The sequence below is a fragment of the Pseudophryne corroboree genome, chromosome 5, assembly GCF_028390025.1.
Source record: "Pseudophryne corroboree isolate aPseCor3 chromosome 5, aPseCor3.hap2, whole genome shotgun sequence".
NCBI lineage: Eukaryota > Metazoa > Chordata > Amphibia > Anura > Myobatrachidae > Pseudophryne > Pseudophryne corroboree.
In genome coordinates, this window is record NC_086448.1 from 634479437 (window position 1) to 634500279 (window position 20843).

The window sequence follows — 20843 nt, forward strand, 5'->3', positions numbered from 1 at the left end:
TCACCGATCAACACAGCGACAGAAAAGCGTTGCTCGACCTTGAGTAAAGCTGCATAGTTTTGTGTGAAAGTACTTTGCGCATGCGTACTGCGGCCCGTACGCATGCGCAGAAATGCCGCTTTTTCAACTAATTGCCGCGCTGCGACCGAAAGCAGCTAGCGATCCACTCGGAATGAGGACCTCTGTGCTGAGTGGGGAAAGGACTATATGCGGGGGGGGGGGGGGGGGAGACCATGGCTATGTGCAGCGAGGGGGGGGAGACCATGGCTATGTGCAGGGAGGGCGAGACCATAGCTATGTGCTGGAAGGGGAATGGAGGCTATGGCTATGTGCTGGGAGGGGAATGGAGATTCCGGTTATGTGCTGGGAGGGGGATGGAGGCTATGGCTATGTGCTGGGAGCAGGATGGAGACAACGGCTATGTGCTGGTAGCGGGATGGGGACCACTTCTATGTGCTGGGAGGGGGTGAGGACCCCTTTTTTGCACATGCACCTTCCCTATTTCAAATATGGGGGGGCGCCAGTCCCTTACTTTGCCAGGGGCGCCCAGTCCCCTAGATACACCTCTGTATCCGTATTCTGACTGCTGGCATCCCGTATGCCGAGAAATCATACTGAACCCCACAGAGACATAATAGGCAATGTATTCCTATGTACAGGTAAACACAAAATAACAATAGCATATGAATATCAAAGTACGATTAGCTACACAATTAAGCATGTCTACTATAGATGTGTCCTCATACATATAGGGGGGAATTCAAATGTTTGAAAAGTCGGTTGTGTGTCTGTTTTTTTCCTGTCTATTAGATAGGAAAAAAACAGACACCCAACTGACTTTTCAAACAATTGAATACCCCTCATAGTGTCATTATGCTATAAGGCGTAAGATGTCCAGCATGACTGAGCTACTCTGAGAGATATAGCTCTCTGTCTTTTTCTTTAAGTTGTGCATCTTATTTGCATCGCAGACGCAGCGACACACCACTCAAAGTAAAGACGCTGGGCTGCGGCTTATAACTGCACAGAAATTAGTCTTAAATACAAAGTCGCAACTGAAGCACAATGGAAACGGTTGTGAAAAGAAGCCATGGCCTAACCACTGACAATGCCGCCTGTCGGAATCCCGGCTCACAGGGGCTATTCACACTCGTGGGTGTCCATGACACCCATAGAGTGGGAATAGAACGTGTGGGGAGCGCAGTGAAGCCACCGAGCCCTTAAGGGGACTCTTTGCGCTCGCCCTACTGACGGCTGAGATGCCGTTGTCGGTATACTGACGGCTGGCATCCCGCCCGCTGGTACTGTATATCATACCGAACCCTCTGTATGTAATCCGAGGCCACATTGTACTAGTAATTCAGTGTCATGCACTAGCACTTTATCTAGTTATACATTTTGTTACATAGAGAACAGAGTATTGTGGCTATTTGCTTCCATGCTAAAATTAATAATGCTAATTATCTGCTGGATGGCTTCTCAATCCATATATGTGTTATAGCTGGATAATTACTGAGCGGTATAAAATCCATGCTCACCAAAGGTATTCCAAGTGCGTTATTTTGTTGTAAAATAGCCACATATTGCCATACAGGTATTGACCACTTACTTACAGGCCAGATTGTAAATCTTTTGATGATCTGCCCTTTGTGCTACAATGTAAGATTGCCTATACTCATTTAATGACATTGCCTTACTGAAATACTGTGTAAAGTTTACTACACGTGTATTTCATGCCTCACGTTAAACGTTAAGGTTACAGTTAAAGTTTCCTCTTAGTCTTCCATAACTAAAATGTGGCATTTTACTGACGAAATTCTACAGCACTGCACAAAATTCCACATCTGTTTTGTGTAACCATTGGCATCAAATTCATGTGCTACATCAGAAAAATGTTTATTCTTTGTTCCTGTTGTAACATTGACAATAAAACTATCCTGTCCAATTATGTCTACTTTCAGCACTGATAAATATATTCATGTATTTCTTAAGAGCTATTTTCTGTACATTTGATAAATGTGTGCATTTACTTGATTTTTGTATTCAAGACAACATTCATTTTGGAAGCTGCTGTTACAGTTGGATAGTTTGTGCATTTTCCAGTCATCTTTGCCAGTGCTTCTCTTGGTTCAGTGGCCTTACGTTGTGAGGAGAAAACCTATAGGCCAAAATATGTGTCATTGTTGCAGCAATATACAGAAAGAATATTGTCATTGTGGTTTATGTGGATATAACACTCTATCAGTACTGAATCTAATAACTATTTTCTTAGCTTTTCTATTTTGTACATAATGAAGTCTTGGCATGTTTATACTAATCTATTCAACCACATTTTGTATAATCCGTAATCATGTCTAGTTATGTCTGCTCTACGTACCACATCAAAATTGCAGCTTTTCATGATATCCCATCATTCTTAGTGTGCTGGCCAGGATTTATAGACGAAGGACCCAGCGGTAAAAACAAGCAATGAGTCTTAGTGGGGTATTCAGTTAGGGCCATTTCTTCACCTAGCACTTTTCGCTATTTTTTTGGGTGATTTGCCCTATTCAATAGCAAGGCTGTTTTTCAGCACAAGCGAAAAACATGTGGATCGGCGAATCCACGTGTTCTCGCACTTGCAAAAACACGGGCCGTCTTCGCAGATTTTGAGGCATTTTTTGAGTGCCTATTCACTAAAAAAAGAAGTGAAAAGGCATTGGCGAAAATGCCTTAAAAACAGGTGAAAATGTCTCGCAATTGAACACGCAGGGGGTAAATTCGAGACAATTTCGGAGCTCATTGAATACCTCCCATGTATCCTTAACAGTCACAGTAACGATAAGTAACAGACATAGCAAATTCATTCTATTAATCCTAATTCATCTATTCAGTTGTTGATATTTGCCACTATTGCAGAAAACTAAATTGATAGCATAAAAACTCGATTTATATACGGAAAAACATCTGAATAAGCTCTATGTACGGTATCTGCAGTCTTCACTACTCACTCACCAACCCTTCTCTCTCTCACCCCTGCAACAGCCGGCAAACCCCCTCTCTCCCTCCGCAGAAGCTCCCTTCACCTGCAGCGGCCATATACATTGCGCCTCAGACGGGCAGATCAAGTAACGGGCGAGAGACACCCGCAGCTGGAGGGAGCGGTCAGTGGCTGGTGAGCAGAGGGGGTCTTGTCTGCAGAGCTGGAGGGGAGGACAACCAAGCAGCTGCAGCAGTGGCAAATTTAAGTGTCAGGCTAGCGCTGCGTAAGAGGAGCAAAGATGGGGTAAGTATGGGAGTTGGCAATGGAACAGTGCAGGGGCGGTTTGGGGCTGTCAGATGGAGTAGGGTGGGTGGTTAGAGACAGAGAGGAGTAGGAAGGCGGGGTGCTGGATTAGCAGCAATCAGAGGAGGGGCTGAAAATGGAGGGGGGGATGCGGCAGGACCGAGACAGAGGTAACTTGCCGAATGCCTTTACTACTGTGTGTGTGTACACTGTATGTGTTATATATATATATATATATATATATATATATACACACACACACATATATATTTATATATATATACACAAAATCCGGCACTCATTGAGGACAGCGTGACCTCAAAATGGCTTGCTGGTGTGCCTTCCTCAGGGTAATGATCCCAAATGCATAGCAGAACAAAAGAGACGGCACTCCCAGACTTGTAAATGTGAAAAGCTTTAGTCAACGTTTCGGGGGGTCTCACCCCATCATCAGGATCCTGATCCTGATGATGGGGTGAGACCCCCCGAAACGTTGACTAAAGCTTTTCACATTTACAAGTCTGGGAGTGCCGCCTCTTTTGTTCTGCTATATATATATATATATATATATATATATATAATTACATTAGGAAAATGGATGCTAAAGTACAAGTTCATAGAAACTAATATATACATGTGTACTGTAACCCATGACATGTTGGTGTACTTGTGCACTTGTCAGGGCTTCTCTAGCTGTGATGGCACTACAGGTCCCAGAGCATCCAGTTGCCAAGGTTTGCTGGGACTTGTAGTCCCATCACCGCTGCATGAGCAGTAGTTACCAATTGGACCCCTGCAAATCCTTACCTCCCTCCCTCCTTTCGTGATCCGGACTGCATAAGAATACCAGGGCAGGCCGCCGGCTGATGTATCAGTCAGTGCAGCTGCCACAGAGATCACTTTACACGGCTGCGGTAATCTCCCTCTCTGCTGCCTGGCTATCACTTGCAGGAGTCGGACTGTCACTGACTGTGGTGACAGACCGCACGGACTGCTGGCCTGGGAAGGTGAGATGAGCAAAGGAGGTGCCTCGTTCTCTTCCTCAGGCCTTCACTTGGAGGCGCCCTGGAGATCCATGCAGCAAGTAAGCAGCAACCGCAGGAGGTAGATGTGTTGCCGTTTAGTAAACTTGGAGTGCTGGGCAGCGGGCTTCCTGCTGGAACTCCATGGTGATTGCTGCCCGTGGGTGGCCCAGCTGTTGCTGGCTGTGTCTCATCTGCTGCTGCGGCAAGTCTAGGCTCAGGTTTCCAATGGTGCTTAATAGCTGCTCGGTCGTTCTGCCCAGCTGCTGACCCAACGGGTTATCTGTGTCACAGGCTCCGGGGTGAAGGTTCAGGGAAGAGAGGAGAGCATAGAAAACATGTCCGGTCCGTGTATCACCTGGCAGTCCGCCCCTTTCAGTGCTGTCCAATAACATCTGCCTCACTGACAGTGGAGTGTCTTGATGTGAGTTGAAGGCGAGACCCCATCAATGAGGCAGGTGTACTAGTGCCGCTTCTCCTCGTTTTTTCAATGGGCTTTTAGTGCCCACGGCTTGGCCCTGCCCCCCGCTTCCCACACTTTATTACAGTCAGCTCTCACTGCCTCCCATCTACATGTGGCTGCATTTTCACAGCAATAATGATTAGAATACTACAAAGCAGAAATTTATGATACTTTATATGTATTATAAATATCTTCTGTATATTATTTTAATCATTATGACAGGGGAGGCACTGCCTCCCCTGACTGCACGTCCCTGGGACTAATAGCTATCACCATCACAGCTAGACCTAACATTGGAAAATATTGTCCCAAAAAAATTTGTGAGAAAATATTGAGACCTCATTATCGATTAAATAATCGATGAAACATTCCCATGCATACTTACAAAAAAACCCAAACATAAGCAGTAATGAAGATGAAATTTCTTCATGTATGGCCATACCCCATTAGACTGTATCATGGATTGCTAAATGAGGCCCTATCAGAGAGCTCAACTCCATTCCTGGTCATGCTAACCAGGTCTCATCTCAGACAGGCCACCTAACAGCAACTGTAGAATCCTAGTGAAAATGACATGACCAACTAACAAAGACATTTAGTGGTCTGTTTACTAAGCCTTGGATGGAGATATGGGGCCAAATGTAATAGAGTGAGAGTTTCAGAAAGTGAGAGATTTGGTAAGGTTTTGCAGTTTTTTTTAAAGTGGCAATCATTTCCACAGCAAGATCAACCTGGTTTTGCAGTGTAAATGATTGCTACCTTAAAAAAAACCTGCAAAACCTTACCAAATCTCTCACTTTCTGAAACTCTCACTCTATTACATTTGGCCCAAAGTGAACGGAGATAAAGGCCCTCATTCCGAGTTGTTCGCTCGCAAGCTGCTTTTAGCAGATTTACTCATGCTAAGCCGCCGCCTACTGGGAGTGAATCTTAGCTTCTTAAAATTGCGAACGACGTATTCGCAATATTGCGATTACACCTCTCTTAGCAGTTTCTGAGTAGCTCCAGACTTACTCTGCATCTGCGAACAGTTCAGTGCTTGTCGTTCCTGGTTTGACGTCACAAACACACCCAGCGTTCGCCCAGACACTCCCCCGTTTCTCCAGCCACTCCCGCGTTTTTCCCAGAAACGGTAGCGTTTTTTCACACACACCCATAAAACGGCGAGTTTCCGCCCAGAAACACCCACTTCCTGTCAATCACATTACGATCACCAGAACGATGAAAAAGCCGTGAGTAAAATTCCTAACTGCATAGCAAATTTACTTGGCGCAGTCGCACTGCGGACATTGCGCATGCGCACTAAGCGGAAAATCGCTGCGATGCGAAAAAATTTACCGAGCGAACAACTCGGAATGACCCCCAAAGTACCAACCAATCAGCTCCTAACTGCCATGTAACAGGCTGGGTTTGAAAAATGGCATTAGCTGGTTGGCTGGTACTTTATCTCCGTCCAAGGCTTAGTAAATAGACCCCTATATGACGCTAAAATAAGTGTGTTCATAATCAGCGATCAGATGTAGCACATCTAAGGACCTGAATTGATATGCCAGTGCCAGCAAAGGCTAGACGATGAAATATTCACTTTAAGGGGAGAATCCAATAGGTGCGAGCAGCTTGCACCCGCAGTATGCCGCACTTATGGTACCGCTGAACTTGCAGATTTTTATTTGCAGCCCCTGTAAAAGGAGCTATAACAGCTTACAGCAGCACCACAAAGTTTTGGAAAGCAGCGAATAGCAGCACAGTCGTCAGCTGTTCCTGAGGTTATTCCACATGCTGTTTTGTGATATTGGGCCTGATTCTGAGTTAGCGGCAGCAGCGATGTTGGAGGCAGTTTAATGAGTTTTATCTTCTGCACGTGTGTCAAAGGGTGACATGTACTAAGCAGTGATAAAAGTGGAGAAGCGAGCCAGTGGAGAAGTTGCCCATGGCAACCAATCGGTTGCGCTGTATATTTTTAATGTATGCAAATTCTAAATGTTACGTCAAAACTGGCTCACTTCTCCACTTTTATCACTGCTTAGTACAGGCCTGGCCAACCTGTGGCTCTCCAGATGTTGTGAAACTACACATCCCAGCATGCCCTGCCACAGTTTTAGCTTTCCCTAATAGCAAAACTGTGGCAAAGCATGATGGGACTTGTAGTTTTACAACAGCTGGAGAGCCACAGGTTGGCCAGGCCTGGCTTAGTACATGTCCCCCTAAGTCATTCTGCACATGCATCTAAATGCCTGCGCTCAGAGTCAGTGTTGCAATTGAGGTGCATGGGAGATGCAGTCTCAGAAAGTATTTGAAAATATATTGAGCGTTCCTGGAGGGTGGCAGGGTGTTTAGCAGGCGCATGGAGATGATCTGATTGTGGGAGTGTTATGGGAGTGTTGCTGGTGTTGTGTAGTTCTATTTGTGTACAGAAATTTCAGACTGAGACTCTGCACCTGCCTTTGGGCATTTGTAGGTTTTGAAGGTGCAAGCGACGGTGTGCCTAAAGACGCATCAAGCAATATTGAGTGTCTGAAGACGTTCAAAGAGGGCGTCTTAGTCCTTGCACAGATACACACCATGGCCCTCGTACACATGTGGATGAAGTAGCTATCGCTGCTGTTTCCTTGGAAGCAGCAGCAAGAGCTCTGTATGTAAATGCAGCAGGAGGTGTCATCATCAAGTAGATGCCTCCTGCTGCGGTAGTGATCTGAGCTGCAGTCTAGGACGCAGCTTCAGATCACTGCGACACCATTGGGTAGCTTGCGGCGTCCATCGCAGATCCTTGTAAGAAGGCAGGCAATCTCTGTCCAACGAAGATTCTGGACTCTTCCTTAACCCTAAACAGCGGCGTCACGCCTTCGTTTTCCCAAATGGAGACCATCGCTGCCCCTCCCCACCCCCAAAGGACAGACTGTCAATCAATCCTCTGTCATATGAAGTTGCATTGTGCAGCCGCACACATCACCGAGAGTTATGGTATCCCAATAACATATAATGCAGGGAGCATCTCTGTGACTGTCAAATAATGCAGAGACCGTCAGTGACCCACATATAACAAATCATATGAATACACCCCCCCACACACACTCACACACATTAATACACCACCCCCAGCTCAGACAGTATTAAGACAACCCCTCCCACCAACCAGAAAATACACCCCTCCCCATTGCATAACTATACCTTCACCCTCACTACAGGTCCCCACTGGACACTTACTTGTCCAGAAGAAGGCTCTGTCTTGTCCCTGTTCTGCTGAGCTCCGGGGAACAGGAACAAAATATACAGACATTTCAGGAATCAAGATAGACTGAAGGCGCAGAGACGTGAGATGAGCGGTGCGAGATCTTGGCCAGGGTCAGGAGGGAGTAGATTAGAATGGTCAAACAGGGTAGAGGAGGGGGCAGGGACTTAGGGTGAAGGGGTGGGGTCATGGCGAAGGGCATTAGAATGGTCAGACAGGGTAGAGGAGGGGGCTGGGACTCAGAGTAAAGGGGCGGGGTCATACTGAGGGACATTTTTGTCAGGGTAAGGAGCATAGGTCTTGGGGCAGGGACAGGAGGGAGAATATTCAGTTGAAGAACAGCGTGAAAGACAGGGAAGAACAGGTTGGGATGGAGACCCTGGGTTCTCAGGCAGAGAAGGGAGGGATTACATGTTGGGCATTCAATTCCGCACCTGCAGCTCAGGCAGCCACTTCAGATTCAGGAAGGGTCCAACACTGGAGCAGAGCAAACTCGGAAGGAGTACACAATAAAGCCATAAACTGCTTGGATGTGACTGACAGCCGGACACAAACAGAGAATTGTGCCCTGTGCCCAGACACGCTGATGGTGCTATATAAACACACAGGCAGAACATGCTGGTGCAGAGCAACAAATGTACCCCTCCCCACCCCTTCCCCTCCTCATGCGTTCGGCTCACTAATCCTTGCGTGGCCTGTAAGCAGTGGAGACCATTGATGAATTTCCCTGCTCACCGACCCCCCAGTCCGAGCTTGACACGGTGGGACAATAGAGGAGGTGCCCCCTTTGTCCTGGAGCTGGGCACCGGCGGTAACTGACTCCATTGTCTCTGGAAGTTCACCCCCCTGCTCTGAGCTCCATACACCCTAAAGATGGTGTGCTGGTATTGTATTGTTATGAGAAGGCAGTAGTACAGTAATTATGCTATCAGTAAATAGTGGATTCAGTCAGTGGATTCAGTCTGCAGATTTGTATTAACCTGGGTAAAGTTGTCATTTATAGGCCTCGTAGCAACATATGTAAAGGCCTCATCTACTGCCCAATGGCAGAAAAAAAACACATAGAAACCTGACAGACAAGGTAGACAAGCTCCTCACTGCACCTATGGGAGTGCCTTGCACTGCACTCACTAACAGAAAGTCACCTGCAGACAAACTCTTCCTCTGGCAGTACCAAGCTCCCAGTGGACTCACGGGATCAGTACGTAATCCCGCTGGACGGGACCCCGGCGGTCGAAATACCAACGCCGGAATCCCTACCACACAATCCCGACAGGGGTGGCGAGCGGAACGCAGCCCCTTGCGGGCTCGCTTCGCTCGCCACGCTGCGGGCACACTATTATATTCTCCCTCTATGGGTGTTGTGGACACCCACGGAGGGAGAATATGTCGGGATTGTGGCAGTCGGGATTCCGGCGTCGGTATTTCGACTGCCGGGATCCCGTCCAGCGGGATGTTGACCGCATCCCGGACTCACATATCAATGGATTTTTTAACTGATCTTCCTCCCTCTAAAAAGTTCACTTCCATATGGGTCATTGTAGATCGGTTCTCCAAGTTGGCTCACTTTTTTCCGGTTCGTTGTCTTCCATCCAGTATTGTTACAATTCTTTATGAGAGAGAACTTCCAACTCCATGGAAGCCCATTTCAAATTGTGTCTGACCATGGAGTTCAGTTTGTAGCCAAATTGTTGTGCTTCCTGTGTAAAGCTCTCCAAATAAAACTCAATTTGTTGTTGACGTATCATCCGCAGTGTCCAAACCAAGCTGTTATCACACATCTTCTGCTTCCTCTCTGTATAAGGTCTGCATTCTAGGAAACCTGCATTTACTCCATTACCTTCAGCCCCTGTTCCGACCTCTGAATCATTCCTCTGAAACTTTGTCCAGAATTGCAGCGAGTGAAGTTCTCTCTACAAGATCCACACTAAGAAGTGTAAAGCCATCCCCACCCAGTCTACAACCTGGAGATAGAGTCTGGTCCGCTGCTTACACTTACTCAACCTATCCCTGACCCAGTGGCGGAACCAGACAGTGGTGGGCCTGGGTGCATATACATTCCACCCCCCTTCCCCACCATCACCAACCCCTGCACCCCCCAGCACCTACACCCTGATTTTGAGTGGGCCATCCTAAAAAGTACGGGAGATTTACGGGGCCAAATGTTTGAGTTTTAACATAACACAAGTAACGTTTAAAATGTACACGTGTGCCATAAGAGCCACATCTGCCTCTTTCTATGCCATCAGACCCCTCCTCCTCTGTAGGATACCAGCATTTGTCACATATGTCCCCATGCTCACCAGCTACTGACATTAGTGCCCCTTATTCACATTACGCCACACAATATGAGCCAAAATTCACGTGATGCCACACAGTATGAGCCGAAATTCACATTACACCACATATGAGCCGAAATTCATATTACGCCACACAGTAGCCACACAGTAGGAGCCGAAATTCATATTACGTCACACAGTATGAGCCAAAAATCATATTACGCCACACAGTAAGAGCCGAAAATCATATTACGTCACACAGTATGAGGCAAAAATCATATTACGCCACACAGTATGAGCCGAAATTAATATTACGCCACATAGTATGAGGCAAAAATCATATAACGCCATACAGTAAGAGACAAAATTCATATTACGCCACACAGTAAGAGCCGAAATTCATATTACGCCACACAGTATGAGCCGAAATTCATATTACGCCACACAGTATGAGCCGAAAATCATATTACGCCACACAGTAAGAGCCGAAATTCATATTACGCCACACAGTATGAGGCGAAAATCATCTAACGCCCTACAGTAAGAGCCGAAAATCATATTACGCCACACAGTATGAGCCGAAAATCATATTACGCCACACAGTAAGAGCCGAAAATCATATTACGCCACACATTAAGAGTCGAAATTCATATTACGCCACACAGTATGAGCCGAAAATCATATTACGCTACACAGTATGAGCCGAAATTCATATTACGCCACACAGTATGAGGCGAAAATCATATTACACCACACAGTATGAGCTGAAAGTCATATTACGCCACACAGTATGAGCCGAAATTCATATTACGTCACACAGTATGAGGCGAAAATCATATTACGCCACACAGTAAGAGCCAAAATTAATATTACGCCACATAGTATGAGGCAAAAATCATATAACGCCATACAGTAAGAGCCAAAATTCATATTACGCCACACAGTAAGAGCCGAAATTCATATTACGCCACACAGCACGTGCCTTGGGTAACTTCTGGCAAATTCATCACTGGAAGCATAAGTATGGCTGCAAGAAAATTTTTTTTACTTCAAATACTGATGTCACATTCATATTATGTTATTTATTATCTTTGCATATTTTTTTTCAGAGGATCTCTAATACTTGTATGTATGATGATTGGGAGGATATTGATAAATTAGGCTATACTACTGTGGCTATTGGTATTGGAACCCAAGATATCAGAAACAGTGACTTACTGTCCGTGTCAGTGACAGAGTCTCTGCTGAACTGCCCCAGCAGAATGTGTCCTCCAGCGGCGGCTCCGAGTCCCCATGAGAGGAACGCTGGCTGTGGCTTGGCTGCACACTAGGATTGAGACTGAGCGCGTGCAGGAGGAGAGCGCGACGGTCGGGAGGAGGGCATGGGCGGACGCACGCTGTCATATAATCACAGATGACTTCAGTCCGCCCCTGTGAGGCCGCCGGCACGTAAAGTACACTGTCAGCATTTATTAGTGGGCGCCGGGCGCAGCGGTAGGGGGAGGCACAGCAATGGGCTGCATGCTTGGCTATCACTGCTGTAGCAGGCAGCGTGCAAGGTGCCGGACATTAGGGGGTGCCTGTGCGCACCAGGCACCTCCCGTGCGCACGCCTATGGTTCTCAGCTGCAATACAATACACAGAACAATGCAGCAGGGGATTAAGTCATTACAGCAGAGGATTAAGTCCGATTGGCCAGTCTCAGTTAATCCTATTTAAGGTCAAGATAAACGTGGACCCATCTGTAAATCGTTGCAAATTGGGTCATGGCGCAGAGTCTGAGTGCCCTGTAGACGTGCAGGCCGTGCTGTTCTCCTGGGATGCCGAGGGCTCTCCAGAAGCAAGTAAGATCACAACTGCTAATTTATACATGCCTAGAAAACGCTGTCTGAACGGCTATGACACGCCTGTGTTTACCTGACCACTCCTCGTTTTCACCCTCAAACACTGTCTTCCTATCACTCACTTTGCAACTAATTTCTCGGTATGCGCGCAACGTATTTCACTTGCTGCGTGTGTGCACTGCAGCTCAGACTCAGTGCAGTAAGAAGACATTGACCGATTTGCGTACAATAGCCACTTTGTCACAGCATCTGAATCAGGCCCACTGTGACATAGTGCACATCATTGTTTTCTCTCTTCAAAGTCCATATCTGGGTCTTCTGTTCTGATTACATACAGCCTTTATTATACTACTATACAAAATACACTGGCATTTACTGATGCCTTAGATGTTTCTGTGCAAATACCCTATCTTACAGTATGTGGGAAGACAGTTACATTATCAGGCAAATTGTGACATTTAGTAAAACAGGTAACCATGTTCTTTTATGTAGCACTAACCAGTACTGTATAACTGTTCCAACTCATGTTCTTTTATGTAGCACTAACCAGTACTGTATAACTGTTCCAACTCATGTTCTTTATTGGTTTTACTTTCAGACTTTTGGCTGTCCTTCTTGCATGTAAAATATAATGAGTGTTGCAGGTGTATATTAGTTACAGACTGAAATTCTATTACTGCTGTTATATTACTTACTGAACTTACATTCCAGTAATAAGCGCAATCCATCATAATAAATTGTAACCAGACATCCAAGCATATCCATGGATTATTAAGCCTAGTGGCAGAAATTCAGAGTGCATTCAGAAGAATTACTTAACATGCATTTTATATATTTTTGTTTCATAACCTACAGTAAAGCTGGGTACACACTAGGAGATTTTTTAACGATTTGGACGATAACGACATTTCTGAACAATATCGTCCAGTGTATATGCAGTATTTTGTGAACAACACGCGCTCCCGTTGGGTCATTGACAAGGTATTCTGTAGTCTACTCTGTACATGCAGGTTATACCCCTTTTGCACTAGCTTTAAAAACACGGGTAAATGCGCGGGGGCGCGCATTTACCCGTGTTTTTTCCTGGTGGAAAAGGGTCCCCCTGCAAATTCCAGGATCAAGTGATCCGGGAATCCTACCCGGGTAGCTTGCCGGGTTGAACACGTGTTCAACCCGGTAAGCTGTGTAGTGTGAACGGGAGCCATGTCGAGGCGACACGGCTCCCGTTCACAGTATGGGAGGGTGGCGCTGGGAGATCATGTGATCTCCCAGCGCCGCCCCTGCCGCGTCACTAGCAGCATCACCAACCCGGCAATATGCCGGGTTGGTGAGCGCTGTGGGAAAGGGGGCTGTAGCACGAGTCGCAGCCGTGTCAGGCTCCCGGCTGTGACCTGTGCTACTAGTGGAAAAGGGGTATCAGTTTTGATTGTATTGCCTGAAACTGCATGTTCGGGGTGGTGGCAGGATGATGTCACTGAACGATATCGATAGCGATATCATTCAGTTTGTATGCACTATACAAACTGGAGTTCAAGGGCAAATACTGACAATATCGCACATGGAGCATATAGTTTTTGGGTGTTCCCATCTTAAGTGAACATGACTAAAGCAATTGTCATGATTTGCTGTAAAAGTTGACCTATCACCAAATTCACACCTAATGATATACTGTATGTGAAGCCCTGGTGGCACAGAGAACTCATGATCAATTTAATTTATTGGTGTGCACATAATTCCTTTCTCTTGTTGGCATAGGATAAAATGCAGAAAGCAAAGCGCTCTCTTATGCCAAGAAAGCACAAATAAACCATGTTGCCTGATGATATAAATACTTGTTTGACAAAGGCTTAGGAGGAAGCCTGAATTGTATAGCAGCCCATTTAGTCAACTTTGTGTAAGGGCACGTGGAATGTGCAAGCCAATAAATGAAAGTCATATGTGAACAACCTTATTAATATATATCTTATCAGGTTTTGCAGTTAGAAAGTACACGACTTGAATGTACAGTATAAATGTTTATTAGTCATCTGTATATGTGCACTTCAAATTTGGGGGGTTATTCAGAATTGTTAGCAAACCAAAAAAACAAGCAACCGGCAAAACCATGCTGCACTGCAGGTGGGGCAGATGTAACATGTGCAGAGAGAGTTAGATTTTGGTGTTGTGTGTGCAAACTGAAATCTAAATTGCAGTGTAAAAATAAATCAGACAGTATTTACCATGCACAGAAACAATGTAACCCAAACAAGTCTAACTTTCTCTGCACATGTTACATCTGCCCCACCTGCAGTGCAACATGGTTTTGCCCAATTGTTAACTTTTTTGGTTTGATAACAACTCTGAATAACCCCCTTGGTTACATATAGACAAGGACACAACCGATTTAGACTATGGGGTGTATTTAATTGTAGTCTGAACTGCGTTCTTGTTGGAAAGACTGCAGTTTCTGACTGTTTTAGGTTGGAAACTGTTCCGACCTAATCAATTTGGCTGCCGTTTTTCCGACTTATCAGAAAACAAGTGGATCGGCGGAATAGCCGCAGTTCCACGTGTTTTGTCGGAATCGCGGCCAAATCCGACAGCTTATAAAAAAAGTCAGATTGACATTGTCAAGAACGGCCAAATCCTGTCGGATTTGACTGCTAATTGAATACTCAAATGTTGGATCCTTTCTGCCGGAAAGGATCCGACATCAATTGAATATACCCCTATGCCATAAAAACAATGGTTTTTATGTTTCGATTTTTTTTTTTTTAAAGTTTCCTATTTCATGATATTATCAACTTGTTTTAACCTAAAATATGTCTTCTATTTTCTTTGCTGATATATATAGCCACTAGAATTCCAGTGTCAATATATGCAAAGGTTAAGGAAGAGACGCAGACATCCTATTGGATAAAACAAGATAACTCCGGGCCATTCTGGAACTAAGCAACTGATGAAAATTAGAATATTTAATTTTAGTTTATAACGCACGGACAACATGTAAATCCTTATTTGATGTTTGAAATACTGCTGTTTTATAACCCATCACAAATGTATCACAAATTGTGTACTTTTAAATCCAAAACCCCTATTAATTAATGTCTTTGTGTTTGTGTCGCTAGCTTTTCCACGTTGCATATGTCCTCATCAAATTTGCCAATTCCCCTCGGCCTGATCTTTGGGTGCTAGAGCGATCGATTGACTTTGGAGGCACATACATTCCTTGGCAATATTTTGCAAGTAAGTTATGTCTCATTTGTCTATTATTAGTTTATCATACGTTTGTATATTAGTGTGTGGAACACATTTTCAAATATAAATATCCATAATAATTTAAAAATCATGGTGCCCAACATCTGCACTAGAGACACAGGCTCCCCATACATTCTGCCTCTGACCCCGCACTGGTGACACAGACACAGCCTTCCCATCCTATCTGCAACAGCGCACCGCCATAGGGTAAGTGAGGCTGCTTTACAACTGAAATATCAGGAGTAGCAAGTGTGTATAGCTTTGCCACATGATAGAGATACGGGGCCGGATGTAATGACGTCTGAGTTGGCTGGAGGAGCGGGTTCCCGGCTGAACTCTGAGGTTTTTTTTAAAATGACAATCTTTTACAAAGGCATGGTTTTGCCTTATAAATTATTGCCGCTTTAAAAAACCCCTCAAAGTTTGGCCGGGAACCCTTTTAAAAAACCTCAGAGTTGGCTGGGAACCCGCACCACCGGCCAACGCGGCCGTCATTACATCCGGCCCACAGTAGGGTAAAGAAAGCTCAGAGAAGGCATATGCGGATTGACATGTTGGTAGTAAATGCTAAAGTTGCTTTACCCATAGGTGACAAGAGAGCAGGTTTGGCGGGTGCTAATTACCTGGGGCGGGCTTGCTGAAGGGACCCGGGTCTACCTCCTCCCCTTCCTCACCTGTCAGCCAGCAGCATCCTCTTTCCCCAGCCGCCAGGACACGCTACTATGTGCTGGGCTGCAGTGGATGTGGGGAGGCTGCTGCTGCTGAGCTATAGCCGTCCTCCTCTGACTGTAGGGTGGGGGAGCAATGCAATCACACTGATTGCGCCCCCCATGGATCTGCCCCTGATTGAGGGGCAAATGGTGCCCCCCTGTGCAGGGCGTCAAGCCGTGAGGCAGAGTGTACAGTATTTTTATGTTGTTGTTTTTTAGAGGGTGTGGCCATGTCTCCTGTGGTTAGGCCACGCTCCCTACATTACTTGGGCCCGGCCATCCTCTTTACACCCCTGGCGTTACCCAATTGGTTCACAATATAATTTATTGATGTGTCATATATGCAAGAAAGAATAGTATCTTGAGTGTTATTAATAAATATGAAAGCCTCATTTTCAATATGAAATGTAATTATGCTCAAATAAAAAGAGTGTGGCTAATTCAAAGTTGTACGCTAATGCTTTTGCTATTGCGATTTTAGCAAGTGAAGCTGCCACCTAGAAATGAAAAGAGACACCCACCGGAGTAATGGCAAATCCATTCACAGCTGTTTACACGCAACACTAGGACCAGTGACTGGTCGAGTAGGTCTGTGGCTATGCAGACTGGCTGCGGCAGTAGCGTCGTAGGCGCCATGTTTCTCTGCGTTCATGGTCGCAGCCGACATCAGATACACGCCTCAGAAAAGGCCATGATGTGCCTGCGTTTTCACTGCCACTCCCTGTTACAACCCCCAAAGGGTCACGTCCTGTCAATCAGTCTGCAATGAATACCTCACTGCGAGCGAAATCGCAAAGGCACCTTTACACATGTGCAGAGCAATCGCAGAGTATGCGCAGTCTGCCAATAATCGCAAAAGCATCGGCATAGCATACAACTCTGCATTAGGCCCAGTAATACAAAGTAAATTCAAGTACATAGAAACATCTTATGCTTTTCTGCAGTAGCCCAAATGGTTATGTCAGTAATGAAATTAAACATAACATAACCCCCTTTATAATGATTTAGATCCTATCTGACAGAGATGTAAATCCTCAAACAATTAAGTCAGAAGTGGCTAGCTAGTTCTGTCCATCATCATCATCATTAATGTTTCATTCCACCTGCCATCCAGCTTCCATGTGATACTGAGGTGGGCTTCGCCAAATCTGGGGAGTTGTGGCCACGCCCCTTAAAAATAAAAAATAAACCACACAGTTGGTGCCGGCAGTTGCACATGGTCCCCCTGCCCTGGGCTGGGCCCCTCCAACAAGCCCAGGTAATTAGTACCCACTCCCCCCTATCCTCCGTTCACGGCACTCCTGGACACACCACTGGTCAGGTGTCTGTATCTGCATACAGGTTTACTTGAGTTGAGTTACATAAACACATCCTCACTATACTCAGCTAACACTTACCTGCCCTTCCCTCCGCAGTTCCTCCTCTCCGGGTGTGAGGCGTTATAAATATAATCTGTATACAGATGGAGGAGTATGTTTATTCAGTGTGCATGTGCAATACACAAATGTGTATCTTATACTAACAGACAAACAAACAAACAAACAAACAAACAAACAAACAAACAAAAACAGACGCATGTACAACCATACATGAGCCTCGGTATGTAAAATGATCCGTACTTCTACATTTAGTGACAACAGCAATAAGGTTTGATATGAAAGAGCCATATAGACACTATAAGGTTTCGGAACCCATACAGTAGAGCAGAAGGTACTGTACTATGTGCTTAGAAACCAGATTGTTGACATTGCTATAAGCTGATGTGAGGTGCAGGTGTTGAACCATCTCCTTCAGTAATCCAAGAGGAATGTCTTGGCACATTGCCCAACTTTCACCTGGGACTTCCATACACTTTGTATTCTCCATTGTTCTCTCTTATGTCTGTTGAATGCCAGTGAAATCTCCTCCATTTATATAGTCTAATTGTGTAACGAGGTTTTATCCTACTAATTATCACTTATATAATATTATTTGCTCAGAGGAGAAATAATGATGTATGGATCAGCAATAGGTGAGGACTAAATGCAGGAGAGATGCGTGCAAATTGCAGACATTATATTTTGCTGAAGGGAATCACCTAGTAATCCCATTTGCACTTTCAGAGTTTAAGCCTTGGTTTTGTTGAAGGGAAATGACCTGTCTGACACATCAGATAAGCCTCTTTGTATTTCTAACTTCAGTTCTTGTGATTCAAAAATGTCTACCTACTGTATCACCTGGTTTGTCGCTGGTTCACTCTACAAATGCTACATTGACATTACCCTGTAAACAGGAATTATAGCGATCAATTGCATTTCAATATAAAGCTGGTAAATGTTTTGTTATTTTTATTTTAGGAAATGTTATAGATATTCTCTCATTTGGCTTTTTAGTGAAAACTGTTACATAAAGAAAAGCCAGAGTACAGTTGGTGATCACAGGCATTGAATTAATTTTAACTTTTGCTTGCAAAGAATGTAATCCTACGATGACCATGGCATGTTGCACTGATGCTAATTTACGTTCCAGACTCTAAGCATGATTGCATACACCATTTTGGGAAGGAGGCCAAGCAGCCCATTACTAGAGATGATGATGTCATCTGCACAACAGAATACTCCCGGATTGTTCCTCTTGAAAATGGAGAAGTAAGTTTATATTATTGTAATTATGTATCTTTTAGAAGAAAATGTGAAACTATGCTTTAGTTATGCAATTGGAATTGTTATAATAGCCTGTTTTAACTATTGTTTGTCTCTTAATTTAAGATTTCATTGCAAATTTGCTTGGCATACCACTCCAGATGTGCCAGGGTCAGGGGAGGAGGGGGGTATTTGCTCCCTTGTTTTTGCTATAATAGTACTCAGCCAACACTGCTTATGGGGGCCTTATGTTGACATGAATGTTTTATATTTTCAACTTTCTGGGATGTCTTCTGGTGTACCATACAATAAAATCACAGGTAGGCTACAGCAACAGAAAGTCTGGTTTATAAAGAGAACATAGACTGGGTTCAGTATGATTTACAGACGGACACAATACAGGCAGTCATAATCCCAACAGCTAAAGACCAGGTAGTAGTTGATTTACCGACGGACACAATATCGACAGTCATAATCCCAATAGCCGTTGACCTACAGTCAAAATACGACATTCACTATGCCGACATGTTCAAAATGCCTACAGTCAGAATACCGACATTTGAAATGCCAACATGTCAAAATACAGACATGAGTTTTTCTTGTTTTTTTGTGTGTGTCAGTGTCGACATGGACACAGTCTAAGTGTACCGCGTCCCCTCGCATTGCTTGCTGCACTTTCCATGCCTCTGGCAGGGTGCCTCGCTGGGCTCGGCACACTATTGTATTCCAGGTCTACTGAGATGGTAAAGTATGAACAAGTCTGTTTTGGGGCAAAAATCCCTTAAAAACACATGTCGGCATTTCAAATGTCAGTATTCTGATTATGTTGGCATTTTGAACATATCAGCGTAATGAATGTTGGTATTTTGACCGTGTCTGTATTTGGGCTGTCGGTCAATGTCTGTCGGGATTATGACCGTTGATATTGTGTCCGTCGGTAAATAAAAAACTACATGGTCTTTATCCAGCATAGATATAGAGAGTGCAGATCTGTCTCTGCTGTTTGTATTTGGTCTACGATAGGTATAAAAATAAAGAGCCTGTTTTGTTTCAGGTATATTAAATTGATTTTCTATGGTACTTTGATAGACTTGCCGGAACTTGGGCTCTCGTCTTTTATGTTAAATATTTGTGAAATAAAACTGCTACCTTTCCATGCTTGTTTTTCGGGTCAGTTAAAAGTAATAACGGGTAAATTAAGATCAAACACATGAAGAAAGTTCATGTTTGGACATAGTTTATGTACACGTTACTTATATTAGGGATGAGTGTGTGTCATGAAAGAAGTTCTTTTAACTATTAGCACTTTTGGACAACCGCTCCTTAAGAAGACATGGTTTGTGCTGTACTGTGGCTTACAGTATATTCCCTCAGGGATGAGCAGCAGTCCTCCATTCTATAGAGGTCGTCCGTTGTACTGTGTTGTGAGCCTCAGCATTAGGAGCCAACACACAAGCTGGCTCCTGCCCTCAGGTAACAGGAATCTGCTCCTATTTGCTATACCTGGGGGTATTTTGGGTTAGGGCTGGGTCGTCCAAACTTGATAACTGCAAACTTTTGTTGCTTCTAGCCAGTAGCATAGTCATATGAATAGTAAAGTAGACGTGTAGTGACTTCTTGTACAGTTGTTGTTCAGATGGGTTTATTACAAATTCTGACCTACTGTACATGACAGTTGTCGCACACTGGAAATAAAAATGAAATTGAGTTTTAGATGTTGTGGAAAGAAATTGTAAGATTATTTTTCTAATAATCGCTTCTTATTTTTCTATAATAATCTATATATTTGTAGATTATGCTGAACACATCAGATACACATGAGCTATGAGGAACTAGAACTAATAGGAATGCAGAAAGTATATGGGAGAAATATTATATATGGAGCAATATGTGGATGTGCTGAAAGATGAGATCACCTTTGATTCATACTAATGATCTTCTGTCCTCTCTTAGGTGGTAGTAAGTTTAGTAAATGGACGACCTGGTGCTAAACACTTTATAGACTCTCCTGTATTGAGAGATTTCACAAAGGCTACGAACATCCGGCTGCGTTTCCTCAGAACAAACACGCTGCTTGGTCACTTAATATCCAAAGCAGAAAAAGATCCAAGTGTAACACGGAGAGTAAGTGTCATTAACATCCTCTTTCTTTCTATATCCTAATTCCTTCCTC

The 20843-nt window shown here is 44.4% G+C and overlaps 1 protein-coding gene across 2 annotated transcripts in view; it reads left to right on the forward strand.

Annotated features, from left to right (window-relative positions):
• Positions 1-20843, forward strand: part of LAMA3 (laminin subunit alpha 3) — a 477258-nt gene that overhangs the window by 43854 nt on the left and 412561 nt on the right. For both annotated transcript variants that reach the window (XM_063923602.1, XM_063923601.1), the window contains exons 3-5: positions 15210-15327; positions 18558-18676; positions 20624-20794. In XM_063923602.1, the coding sequence (XP_063779672.1) occupies positions 15210-15327; positions 18558-18676; positions 20624-20794 (408 nt within the window). The remainder of the gene's footprint in view (positions 1-15209; positions 15328-18557; positions 18677-20623; positions 20795-20843) is intronic.